At 36.7% G+C, this 13,388-nt stretch overlaps 2 protein-coding genes across 2 annotated transcripts; one reads left to right on the forward strand and one right to left on the reverse strand.

The window, feature by feature from the left end:
* The first annotated feature begins 6,411 nt into the window (after nucleotides 1-6,411).
* LOC145214247 (uncharacterized) lies at nucleotides 6,412-7,961 on the forward strand. Its single transcript, XM_080082744.1, has 4 exons — nucleotides 6,412-6,684; nucleotides 6,744-6,901; nucleotides 7,273-7,443; nucleotides 7,505-7,961. Exons 1-4 carry the CDS (start codon nucleotides 6,492-6,494, stop codon nucleotides 7,733-7,735), a joined length of 753 nt encoding a protein of 250 aa, XP_079938870.1. The 5' UTR covers nucleotides 6,412-6,491; the 3' UTR covers nucleotides 7,736-7,961.
* A 23-nt stretch (nucleotides 7,962-7,984) lies between these two features.
* LOC145214245 (endonuclease V-like) lies at nucleotides 7,985-13,122 on the reverse strand. The gene is made up of 7 exons (XM_080082742.1): nucleotides 12,705-13,122; nucleotides 11,940-12,096; nucleotides 11,260-11,391; nucleotides 10,875-11,033; nucleotides 9,787-9,855; nucleotides 9,421-9,549; nucleotides 7,985-8,796 (listed from the first exon to the last, which is right to left on the reverse strand). Exons 1-7 carry the CDS (start codon nucleotides 12,857-12,859, stop codon nucleotides 8,737-8,739), a joined length of 861 nt encoding a protein of 286 aa, XP_079938868.1. The 5' UTR covers nucleotides 12,860-13,122; the 3' UTR covers nucleotides 7,985-8,736.
* Between the last annotated feature and the right edge of the window lie 266 nt (nucleotides 13,123-13,388).

Here is a 13,388-nt window from a genome sequence, read left to right on the forward strand (position 1 = left end):
GTCACACCGATTGACATATATGGTGACGGAAAATTACTCGGAATGTAGACTACCACATGCTTAAAACATTGGAATAAATAGAGATTGAACAAAATGGAACGTATAAAGCCTATCCGAGAAGGCTCATTTTCTCATCTGGAACATACTGCTTCACAGCTGTGAAAAGGTGATGATGGCGAGATTAGCTTATGTCGCATTTTTCTTTTTTATGGTTAGAAAAGGCCAAACAGCAACGTCAGCGGTCCCCACTACAGCTATTGATACTATGACTTCAGCACAAAGTATCGGTATGTATACGACTTGTGATTTATGGTATATAGTTAAAGACTCTTGTTTTCCATAAACAATTTATTTCAAGCTCTCGTACTTTATCTTAATGTGGTTATAGGTTGTTGCTACGCAAGTCCTAAAAATCCAACGCAGTTCGTAATATTATGTTGTGCTTGAAGTGTAAAGTGACAACAGTTTCCAAAGGACCAGATCTTACCCTGGTTCGAGCTTTGGTGTTCTTGGCATGTAAAATGCTAATGCTAATTTGCATTACACGTTTATTAACATTAATATATTTTGTGCGTTGATAAATGTAGTCATGAAATAGATTGGTATGTGGTGTTTTAAACCTTTTTTTATATCACTCATTTTCAGATTTTTGTCCTAATGTAACAGTTGTTGTCGGTTCCGAGACTCTGACATTTAACAAGGCAAAACCGGGTTCGTTAGTTGAATCGAAGGAGACGTGTCTACAAACAGGTAAATACAACACATAGGAAACTGATCGTGTAACTCTTTAGCATCCGTGTTGTTTCCAGGCACACCCAGGACGCAAGTCCGTTGTAATTCCACTGGCCCTCCTTACAGTTTTGAGTTGGGTGACCTTTTGGTACCAAAATGCACAAACGAAAAACTCGACGCAATAGTTAAAAAGGTTAGTAGGTTATAGTGGAGTTCGATAGGCATATGGCACGTCTTTAAAAACGCATTTTTTTAAGTTAAAGCACGACCTCTTTTTAAAAATCTTTTACAAATTTTTGATTTTCTTAAACTTCTACCCCCTTTGGAGAAAAAATATTGCCGACCAGTATTACATTTTTTATTGTTACAACTTACAAGTTATTGAAAAATGACTTTCCTTGCTGTTAAAGGCCAATCTGGCAAACAAAACGGAAAGACAGACTGTTGTGTTACAAACAAGTTTGAGGATCAAAAACATTCAAGCGGATTCGGAAGCAGTTGCAGCTGCCTCATTTTTGAGGAAAATTGCTGCTGATGATTCTATAACAGAGGTAAGGTTTGTGGCTTTTCCAGAAAGTTATTTTGTTGCGAAACAACAGCAACTCGAAAGTTCAAATTGCAGACTTTTTTTAAACTCAACTCATTTCCATGTAGTAACGTCTTGTACTTTAACACAGTATTTTGACTGGGTTTTGTTAGGACAAGTCTACCACTAAAGCACAAAATCAGCATTTAAATAGTGTAACAAATAACCTAAAAATGATGGATAGGCTACATTAAGCAAATCCTTCATTTGTCCAGATAAATCGTTTGGAATTTGTTTATGTTTTGGACATCGTTGATAAGATCACAGACTATTTGAACGTTCAGCCGGGTTCGAAAGTGAACAAAAATGACCTGACTCTTGATTTGACCACTTTGGCGTTTAAGGTCACTTTACTTCCCAAACCATTAATTTCGGTGTCAACAACAAGCATTGCCCAGGTAGGCATCAAGTAATTGATATCTTGAATTTTGATTGTTGTACATGCGATGGGTTATTTATTTACAAGCCTGGGTTATTTATTTGCAGCAAATGTAAAGTAAAGTAGGTAATTATCGTAAAACAGCCAGATCATATACCCTAACTGTGTTAATTTGTGTTGAACGCTGTATATTTGCACACCAAGAACTGTCGAGATGTTTACTGTATTCTCTTCAAAATAGAATGACCTCGTTTAGAAAAACACACCGCAGCAACCAAAACCACAGGTTACTCTCCTAGTTCAAGACATGACGTGAAACTGGAAACCATCAAAATAAAAAATAAAAATGAACACGTTTCTATGGAATCTCACAGAGACAGCTGTAATGGCCATTATGCAGCTGACGTAAAGCTAACCAAAATGTCAAATTCAGCTTACAGTTTATTTACAGCTTCTCGATGTTTGGTCATCCCCACCGCAAAGCATCCCACTTCCATTAAATGATAATTTTCCGACCTCAATCAGTTCTGTGGACATTCCAGTTGAAGCGCTAGAACGCCCAGGAGCAGGCCCGAAACGAGTTTTCTCTCTTCTTCACCAGGATAGTACGCTCTTTCCGTCGGCAGACAAAGTTGGACAGGTAGGCTGGGCCATTTATAGTCCATTATAAGATTCTAAGCGTTTGCGTTAATCAATCAATACAATAAAATGTATTTCCGTAAACCTGAAATTCGACAATATGTTTTTACTTTACTTTACTTCAGACATTTATTAATTTAAAATCACAACACAATGATTCCATTAAACCCAGAGGAAACTAATTTTTAGAGCCTGAACTGACTTTAGAAACCCACTTCAGTTTGGAAACATGTTGATGACTTTTTGCGCTCGTCTAACTTTTACACAACAAATTATATGACACGACCCGACGCAGTGCCGGATTAAGGGTATGCTGGCCTGTAGGCACAATTTATAAGTGGCCCGAAAATCAGGGTTGCCAACTAAAAAATTAGAATTATCAGTGTTGCCAAATCATGACTAAATTTTTACTGATTTTAAAGTGGCCTGGATTTTTGACTGGCCTGTAGGCACGTGCCTACTTTGCCTAATGGTTAATCCAGCACTGACCCGTCGTTAAACAGCCTCATCAAGTGCCTTTCCCGCCAAATTATAGTTGCCCACCCTCTACAGTGTTTAGTGGTTCTTAACCTTTTTGGTTTGGTTTCCCACTAAAGTCAGCCACCAACTTCGAATTTCCCCCTGTGTTATTTTTATAACGATGTTTTGTGCCCTAAGTTAACCAAAAAATTATCCTTTTAATGAAATAACTTTGTGAAGCGATTTGGTCTGGAACTCCAAAGGTATAATGCAATCTTATTTAGTTTAAATAGTGCTTCTGTGAGAGATTAAAGTTTTTGGAATATTGAAGAGTCTCCTCCACTTGCAATAGTCATTTATTGCATCACAATTAACAAAGGAAAGGCTTTTATTCGCGCACAACAGCAAAGTCATTAATACTTTTAGTCTTGTCTGTGATGTAACAAACGGACTTTGGATTTATATGTGTCTTGTAAGCCTTGCTGAAATTAATCTTACATGCTTTTGCGGAAAAAATATTAGTAAAGTAACTTTCAACAATTCATTCAAAGCCGGGTTCCACCCTCGGGCCAGAGTTTGGTTACCTGACTTAGATAATTTCCCTCTGAAAACATAAAATTTCCCACTAGTGGGAAATTTCCCACCGGTTAAGAACCACTGATCTATAGTTTGGCTGATAGAGGTTTTATTATCGAACACTAAAATATATAAATGATAATGTTAAGTTGAACATACAAAATATAGTTTAAAACAATTTAAATTTGCTTTTGCATGTCTTTAACTATTGTTGGAATCTTACAATCTTAACAGGTAATGTCGGTCGATGTTGGGTACAGAAACGATCCTATTCCCTTAACAAACTTGAATGATCCGGTCACAATCAAGTACAAAGCTCAGGTTTGTAATTCTGTTGGTAACATACGGCAAGTGTGTATACTATATACACGGCAACAATATATAAAACAAGTGCGCTATCTGGCGGTGGACTGTGTAGACCTCTCTGTTAGCACCTGTTGTGCCTACTAAACTCGCAATATCAACTAAATGCTGGTTAGCCTAAGGTCCTGTGAAGCCCTTACTCTTGCTGCAAGTAACGAACGTTATAGTCACGATTCGATCGTATACATGTAACACTTTTCAACACTCGACACAGTTGTTTCTAACAGTGGTTGCCTCTTAATCATATTGTGAATTATCTTCACTTGTATGAGTGTGACCTAACAAAGCTATTATAAAATCCATTGTAACGTCATACGCGCAGTTGGACGCCAAGTGGCCTGGATTAGCATGCATTGTTTATTGAGATGTGTGACGAGCATCAATGCGTTACGCACAAAATAGCGCACATTGCTATTCACAGTTTTGTCTGAAATTGCAAGATTTAATACTAAAACAGCCGGTCAAAATTTCTTGAGGGGGGGGGGGGGGGGGGGGGCATGGCACCTTGTCCCCCCCCCCCTAAATACGCTAGTGGTGCTGTTGAGTAGAGTTGAGTTTATTTCGCTTGTTAAAAAACAAACATAAGGGACACAAATCACACAATATCATTAAAACAATCACCGAGCCGGAAAACGTTGCTCGATGTTGAAACTTTCTGAAGCTGAACGTGCTGCAGCTACACAGTGAAACTTTTTGTAGACTGCTTAAATTAATTTTATTGTTTTATTACACTTTTTCGTAATTTGCTGCAAACGATATTTAAATCACTGTGTGTAATGCATCTGTTTCAACTTTGTACAGCCGAACGACCCAAATAATTATTCATGTGTGTTCTGGGATTACACCACCAGCTCCTGGTCGGAAGACGGTTGTCGTTTGGCAGAAGACAGCGCCGATCCCACCTGTCTGTGCGACCACTTAACAAACTTTGCTCTTCTTGTGGTAAGAAACTGGATACGTTCCCTATATGCTGCACATATAGGCGATTGGAAAGCAAAACAGCATGCGCATCTAATGTTGCGTACCAAACGTTTTCCTGTTCCTACACAGTTAGCTTAAGTGTATAAAACCAAATGCAAATTCTAAAATAAAACAATTCCAAACACTTAAACGGACTACTTATATACTTATTTATTTTAAATTACTTATATTCATATTTATTTATTTTAAAAACGTACACAAAAATTTCAACTGTTTCAAAGTAAAAATAAAAGTAAACAAATTGCAAACAGAAAATAAATGTTTTATTTGATTAGATTGAAACTCCACATTCGTTCCCATTGCAACTGCTCAATTACATCGGATGTAGTTTGTCAATTGCTGCTCTTATCATCGTTGCTTCACTTATACTGCTTGAAAAGTAAATGATATATTTTAAAACAAACAACATGTACTGTACACAAGCGCTTAAAAAACGCTTAACGTGATTTAAATCGAAATTTCTCAAAAACAAAACAAAGTCAGTAAAAAACTTTGCAAAATTTAAATAAACATAGTCGACAATTTAAACATGGTAAACTATAATCGCTTTTAAGTGACAGAATTGTGGAGCAAAATTTATGAAGACGTATTTTATTTACGTTATATGGCATTTATTTTTTGCAAATTTGTAAATGAACTTACAAATTTGTAGGGAACTTCGTGCGAGGATTCCGATGAAGATTTTGGTCCACATTTGTATGAATCTCATCGCAAGTTACATCATTTTCATGGTTGCTGCAGGAAAAAAATTAGAAGTTAACTTCTGCATTGTAAGCGCCACTTTGCTACATTACTTCATGCTGGCAGGGTGGTGCTGGATGGGCGTCTACATGCAATTTCTCTACAAAGCCATAACCAGGGTTTGTTGTGGAGTTATTACTTTTTGTTTAAATAGTCAATAATACTGCAACATAATTTAAATAATTGTGTAAACATATCTTTTCGAAAACAATCTACATCGTTACTGAGGCTGTACAAAGAGGCCACCAGTGCGCGTTAACAGTATGATTCAGAGTTATAAGCGGGATTAAAATAGGGCCCAAGCCCGATTTAAAAAATATTAGATCTGAATCAGGCGCGAAAGTTGGTTAATATGTGATAAAAATGATGTGGAGTGAAAAGTCAGACCCAAATTAAGTCCGAACAGAATTGAAACGGAAACAAAAACCCCAAATCGACTTGCAACTCTATAGTCATATGCTGCCTGACATCACTGCGGGTTACCAAAAACATTTTCCACAATTCGCAATATTAGACCATACACGTAAGCGAACTGATCCAATGAGTTACCGAAAATTCATAATTCAGTCCAATTAAAGTGCAAGTGCATTTACATTCATGAAGCACCCCTTGCAATGTCAATGGTGATATACGATAATGGCACACGTACATATAAATCACATACTGTATCCTTAAATCGGCAAAATGGTTCACATTGATACAAGAATATTTTGTTCAAATCTTTCAGTGCGGCAAGTTGGTAAAAAAAACTATCTATAGTACAGAACCATGCAAGTTTAAGCGCTGCAGGTGATTCGCCTACGAATAGTGTCTAACCACACAGAAATGCCAATCAATCAAGGAGTCAGCAGGCTCTTTTATTATTTGCTATTCCTGTTGCAGGGTTGCAAGTCGGGCCGGGTTCGGGCTTGGGTTGTCCACAAAACCGCGGGATTGATTCGTGCCTTCACGCACACTGTGTCAGTATTAAAAAAATAAAATTAACGAGCTAAGCTGCTAGTTGCTAGACTTAACCTTGTGCCCAACAGCCCTAAAATGCCTTGTTCAAGGGATTGTCTATTGTGTTTTTGTCTTTGTTTTTGTCAAACAAACTTGCAGGTTACCCTCATATCCGAACTTGACGCATACTTCGCTCCTGTAAGGGTGCTGTCGTATTTCATTCCGGGTTTAATTGTGGGGACTAACATTGCTGTGGCGAAGCTGGACGAAATACATAGAGGCGCGGATGGTTGGTAACTGCAGGTTATATAATCATTTCGTTCCACAACTTTTGCTGTTTTTATTTAGATACAGCGTTTCCAAATAGCTTATTAAACATGGAAATTTGTTGGTTGTGGGGCTTCTATCTCTATTTTGCGTTCCTTCTTCCAGTTGGATGCATTTTGGCTGCGAACATCATCATGTTTGTATTGATCGTTCGAAAGCTCACTTGTGGTCGGGAACAGGTATTGTTATATAAATGAAGAAATGACAAACAGCAATGTTACACATCAACATACCGACCATACTGTCTCGATCTTGTTTCGGTCTGCAATCATGTAACTGAGAAACCTTTTTCCAGTTAGGTATAAATTTCCGGCTTTGCGCTGCTGATAGCGATAGGCACTAACACAAAAGTTGTTAAAAGAAAGTTACTTTGCAACCTTGTATCGTGGAGGCGAGACTCTTTTTACAACAAATAAGAAATAAATGAGCTTTTAAACGTGGTGATGCAAAAAATTGGCTCGAAAACCAAATTTGTAGCTTAACAAAGTTTATTACCATCAAACTTTTGTGAAACTTATTATTTTTTTCATTAACATATATTTTTGTGCAGATTCGATCTTCGCAACATTCTCCAACATATGCTGATCACGTGAGCACAGCAGCAACAGTCTGTGCGACATCGGGTCTGGTTTGGACCTTTGGCTACTTTTTGCTGATATCAAACGATCAAATTTACTTGCAAATCTTCACATGCATTTTCTCTATACTGGCATCGACTCAGGTAACCAGTTTTACTTATCTACACACGCTGGTAAATAAAATGCTATTTTCCTACTCTAAAGGGGATTTCCATCTTTCTCGTTACTTGCATACGTCAAGGTGACATCAGAAAGATTTGGTTGACTAAGTTTACAGCGTGCTGCCCCAGGAAGCGAAAATACAGAGAAGAGCCAAGTTTTGCTATGGAACTTCGGGTTAGAAGGAACTTACGTATGCAAACTGATTGTATCCAACAATGCATTGCAGAAAGAAAACGACGGAAAGTTATTAAACAAAAGTTACATATCACGTAAGATACTTTTCTGCTTGTTTTATCTTTTGGCCTGAACTTCACATTCGGCGAATTCATGCTGAACTAAGAGATGAGTTGAAGGACTGAACGTTTTTGTGTTTATTGTAAAGTTTTGTTATTTGGAAATTGCATAATATAAACTTTTTTTGTGTGTTTTTATTCCAAAAATCTTGTTAATGAAGAAAATAAAAATGCAGTTGGGGTATTTTTAAACTGTTATCGTCACTATAGTATTGTAAACACACGAACATTGAAAATTTGCTGCATTTATTTTTACTTTGCATCGGCATAACAGTGTGGAGGTACGGCAATCGACAGCTTCAAAAACAAGATAACGGGTGAAACTTGCTAGTAACGTTAAAAACCGAGAAAGGAGTTCTACCTAACTTTGTGTAAATCAACATTTGTATGATAACAATTGTTTTTACCTACAATCCAAAAGAGGGGATACTTTTTTCGGTAATTCGCGTCCAGCGTTCAGTGCTGTTTGCGGTTAGCCAGTTTTCTCACGGTGGGTCAAAATGCATTAAGAAATTGAAACTCTTAAAACTAATTAACACAAAAAAATAAAAACTTAAGTATTTCAGAGAAAACTCGCGCAAAATAAATGACTTTCATGATATTCTCCACTGTTAAATAAAGTTCGATTTTATATTGTGTTACACAGTTTAAACTCCCGCAACAAGGATAAAAAATCGCCGTGCACAAATGAAATTGGAACTAACAGCAAACTCTATGGGCTTAAAACAATCAGGTGCAGTTAAAATGGAGTAACCTGGGAATTTCTATAGTACACAACAAATCTTCGTTGTACTAAACGGTGCATAGTAGTAAGAAAAAAAGCAGATTTAGAGCAATGTTCAATATTATTTTTATTTTTTCCTCTTTGTGTGGAACAAGGCCTCAGTGCTTCATGCTCACAGTAAGAATCATCCTTTTTAAATAACTTTGGGATGGTAGAGCATCAGAGCTAATTATCAGCTGTCGTCTTGCTTAATGTCATCAATTGTCATACCATCCAGGATAAGATTTTCGAAGTAGTTCACGAGATCTCATGTCAGCCTGCATAAAAATATACTGCGCAATCTGTTCAATGACAACTATCCGCAAGGTGGGAGATAAATCTGTAAAAGGACACCGACTATCCAACACGGACATAAACCATGTCAGCAAATACGATATTGTTGGTCATTATGTTTGCGAATGTCCGTTTATGTATGTCGGTGAAATTGGAAGGTCATTCAACACCCGCCAAAAAAAACCCAACGCGATGTTGCCCACAGCGACGCGAAGAAGTCGGCCCTTCTCATCACGCGGTAACACAAGGCCACGGTGACAATTATAATGCAATGTCTGTTGTGGCCTGAGAGCCTGACTACAGGAAAAGATTATTTTTCGAGTCATGGAATATTCACCAACGGGACAACACAATTAACATCAAAATAGGCGTGATGATTTCAGCGTGCTACATGCACCTGCTCGAAGATTAGAGGCCGAATTATTCGTCAACGGACCTTGAAAAGCTACAAAATTAGCGTGAAAATGGGAATGTTTGTGACGTCACAGTGCACCGAGAGTTAACATAAGATGCTCGATGTTCGACCGAACAGAATATTTGTAGTTTTGTCCCAACCCTAAAACACACCACTTTTTTAAATGAATTCAGCATACTTTCGCTGCTCATACCTGTCTAATGGGTTCAGGTATTCGAAATCTTGAGCATTTAGTTACAATATCCACTGCCGTTTCCAGTGAACACTTGTTACCAGGGGATATATAGACTGGATTTTTCCCATCAATAGATGTTCTGACAGCCTGTAGTGTAGTAATGACTATATTAGTAAATTTATGAGCGACTGTATAAGTACAGTTAGAACTTAACAATATGTTTCAACATGAGGAAAATACATTGTTTGTAGCAGTGTGGTTTTGGTGTATTATTTAAACATTTGTTTGTTATGAACAGGAAACATGAATCATTTACATTTACAGTTTTTACACATTACACATTGCTGATTTGGTTTTGACACTTATTTTGCTTTTGTAACTTACCATGCCAATTGTTTCTCCTTTGCCAGAGATAATTGGAAATTGTTTGCCTGGTTCATCAAGCTGGTTGATCTTGATGTAAGAAACATAAGTATGGTTATGTTGGGGACTTTTTATAAAATAGTTGAAAGATCTGTCATATTTTACCACAAAAAAAAACACACAAACACACAAAAAATTCCCAACAGTAAAGAAGGATCTTTGAGTTAAGCATAGATGAAAAAGGCTATTCACCAATACAACAATATAGACCAGTGGTTCTCAAACTTTTTCATTATTTTTTTAGAACAGTCCCTTTGCTATTATTTCAAGGGTTCGCGGTCCTTAAGCCTGAATGTGTGTTTTAGAAAAATGAAGTTTATTGCGGGATTTTAGCTAGTTAAGCAAAATTGCGCATAAAGATCCAAAGACAGAATGTTACATCACAGACAACACTAAACAACATTATGGTTGTGCGCGAACAATTGCATTTTTGTTAGTTGTCATGCAATAAAGGCTATTGTTTGGCAATGGAGACAGTCGATTCTCAATGCTACTTTCATTTAAACTTATTTAGTGGCACAAACTGACGCAAAATAAGATTATAGTATTACTTCAACCTTTTCGCGGTCCCCCCCCCAAAATTGCCTCACGGACCCCAGTTTGAGAACTGCTGATATGGACCATCTATTTATTAAAAAAACTCAAAAATGGTTGGTAAACCTTTGATTTATATTGATATGTCCTTATAAGTGGAGTAAAAATTTTACACTTAATTTGTACCAGGTCTGTAAATGGACCAAAAAAGATGCTTTCATGCAATAAGAAACATATTGGAGCAAACTTTTTACAAGTGGAATGCATTGGAAAGCTGTTCTCAATATGTTTTACTCGTCAAACTCAAAGAGCAACTCTAAGAAGTAATAGTGTAACACCATAATTACTAGGAATAGGAGTCTGGCGGACTTGGACCTTTCCACTCTGCAACCCTACTATTAACTGTTTGGTTTGGCCAGCTAGGCACTTACACTTTTTGCATTTGATTTGTGTTCTGTTCAAATACCAGCAGATTTTGAGCTTGTGGGAATTGCATTACTTTCAAAAAACTGTACCTTTCTTTTATGTTCTTCATCCCGACTAATTTCATCTTCCTCAATACACTGCAAGTTTTTGGCAACCCCTATAGTTGGAATGTCACACACTATGCCCAGATGAGTTGCTGAACCACACCTCCGAACATGCAACTGGCCATTGCCATCAACCAAAAAGATCTAAAATAGTATCTTTAAGAGAATTGCCTAGTAGTGGTAATGTACTGAACATACAAAATATTAATACCAGCACATTGCATAAAGTTGTGCAGAATGTTTGCATTTTTATTTTGACTGTAGTAAAGTTAGTAGTGAAGTTATTTCTTTTGTCAGCATGCTTTTAGGTGCCTAAAAAATCTAAAATCTTATTTAAAACAAAATATGTGCATTTTGCAAGAAAACACACTTGTGCCATTAAATTTGGAAGTTTCTGCAGCTTCTTCACCCTTTTCTGAAACAATGGAACTTCACGAAATCCAAGAAACCCAGCTTTATATGGAATAGTCAACTCTTCCAGTACACTGTCCTCATATAATACCTTGAAAATATATAGTTGCAGATTAAGACAATTAAAGTGAAATGTTATGAAAACAAGAGTAAATCTTCAATTTAGCATAACCTAATGTTGTAAATAATGATCTATCAATGGTTTGCTTTTGAATAATATTCAAGACACATTTAACATCAAGTTCTGTTCGTTTGGGAATTGTAACTACAGTATTTGCAAATGTTAATTTTTTTACTATTTGCATTTTACCAGAATGTTGCACAATCACAGTACGCCTGGCCCATTGAAGGCGTCATATCGAACCAGCCGATCACCAAGCATTAAACACCACATGGCAAGGCATAGGTTAGAAAAATCTAGCCTGCGGTGGGATTCCAACACACAACAGGAGTCTTTCCGGGACTCACGCTTTACCTACTGAGCTGCGCAGGCTCAGTTGAGAATCCACCAAAAGTTGAATCACAAGCACCGATTACTGTCTCGCATGTGGCACATATCAGCTTTATAGAATTTAGTTCAATTTATGTTCATCCACTCACATGTAAGTTTTTATTTCTAAGGGTACATTGAGCCATTACCTCAAGTGTTTGAAAATCCAACACCACAAGAGTCACACAAACTATGTTCAGTGATTGATCTTTGTGCATTGAAATGTCAAGTCCAGCAACTCGGGAAATGTCACAAAGGTTTATATCATCTTTGTAATCTATCTGTTTCTGAAGTTTGCTCTGTTCCCTGTAAATATTATCAAGAAAAAATCCATTACTCTGCTGGGTCCAAACATTTGTTTTGCCTGTTTTAACAACTAACTGGAAAAAAGTTAATCTTTCATTTGATTTCACTTTTGCCCAGAACAAGATGTTCATATGAGATATTCATTACAAGTACTGGTTAATCCATAACATTTTTTTTAAATCCGAAAAATGTATAGGCATCCAAGACATATATCACACAGGTTACACAAAGATCAAAACATGCACTGTAAAAAGAAATAAATCCCACATTTTTGCATATACCTTACTGTTATGCTACAATTGCATCCATGTTTAAGTTACGCTTATGTTTTGCAAATCAAATGAGCAATATGCCTTGCTGTTAGATGACGAGAACTTTTTAAATTTTACCTACTAGGCGAGACAAACTGCCAATGGGCTGCACATATACAGTAATTGGTAAAGCAGTGGATCTAATGTATTTTTGTGTGTAATACTGCTAATACTGGACACATTACACATACACAAAGTAAAAAAGGTGCAATTATGATTTAGCTTTTAGAAAAAGTAATATAAAAAACACAGGTTATTAAACGCACATGCAGTATTTCCAATGATTTTCAAACTCACGTTTTCCAAATAAATAGTTGGTCTTCTGTAAGAATGCTAGTGTTGCTTGCGGACGATATCGAAGCTGAAGACATCACATTGGGTGTTTTTTGTGCATATACTTTTAACCAGTTAATACATGGGGATAATAAGCGCACGAGAACTGTTTTATGCATTTACTACTTAAAAAAATGTTTAAAACATGACTCTAAAAAAAAATACGATCGCCACAAAATAGGGGGTTTCCCCATTGGTTTCTTTTTTTTATTTAACTACACAGTGCAGGCGAGCTTCAGCAATCTCACAGCTTCCAAAAATTAGCTGTGTTTATGTTAACCACAGAAAAAATGCACATAAACGAAGTTACACCACATAGTTCGATTGACCTTTGTTGGCAAAATTTATATTGGACAAATATTTGTTGGCTGTTTTCAACTTTGTTCTTTGACAACTTATGATTTTAAGTTATGATTATTACATAAACAAAGATATACCGTTTTTTAAGTAGCAAACATGTTTTCACTTCCGTCTAGTCTTTCTGCGAACTGTGATTGTTTATTTTTGTTGTTCCCTGAGAAATGAAAAAACTCGGTGGGATTATTGTTTTCGCTGTAGCGAATGAACTTTGGAGCAAGAAGAATACCATAGTTTCTGTTAATCTAGCAATCTGAAAAGTCAGAACTTATCAGAAGTACATGCTTTAGT

Source organism: Phallusia mammillata, chromosome 2 (genome assembly GCF_965637545.1).
Source record: "Phallusia mammillata chromosome 2, kaPhaMamm4.hap1.1, whole genome shotgun sequence".
Taxonomy (NCBI): domain Eukaryota; kingdom Metazoa; phylum Chordata; class Ascidiacea; order Phlebobranchia; family Ascidiidae; genus Phallusia; species Phallusia mammillata.

Bases quoted from the DNA above. Each gene is read 5' to 3' on its own strand.
- LOC145214247 (XM_080082744.1), top strand. From the start codon at position 6,492: ATGCCTTGTTCAAGGGATTGTCTATTGTGTTTTTGTCTTTGTTTTTGT. The intron at 6,902-7,272 runs GTATTGTTATAT...ATTTTTGTGCAG, and splicing joins TCACTTGTGGTCGGGAACAG to ATTCGATCTTCGCAACATTC. The intron at 7,444-7,504 runs GTAACCAGTTTT...CCTACTCTAAAG, and splicing joins CTATACTGGCATCGACTCAG to GGGATTTCCATCTTTCTCGT.
- LOC145214245 (XM_080082742.1), bottom strand. From the start codon at position 12,859: ATGCATAAAACAGTTCTCGTGCGCTTATTATCCCCATGTATTAACTGG. The intron at 12,097-12,704 runs GTGAGTTTGAAA...TAATATTTACAG, and splicing joins CAACTATTTATTTGGAAAAC to GGAACAGAGCAAACTTCAGA. The intron at 8,797-9,420 runs GTATGAGCAGCG...ATTTTTATGCAG, and splicing joins TACCTGAACCCATTAGACAG to GCTGACATGAGATCTCGTGA.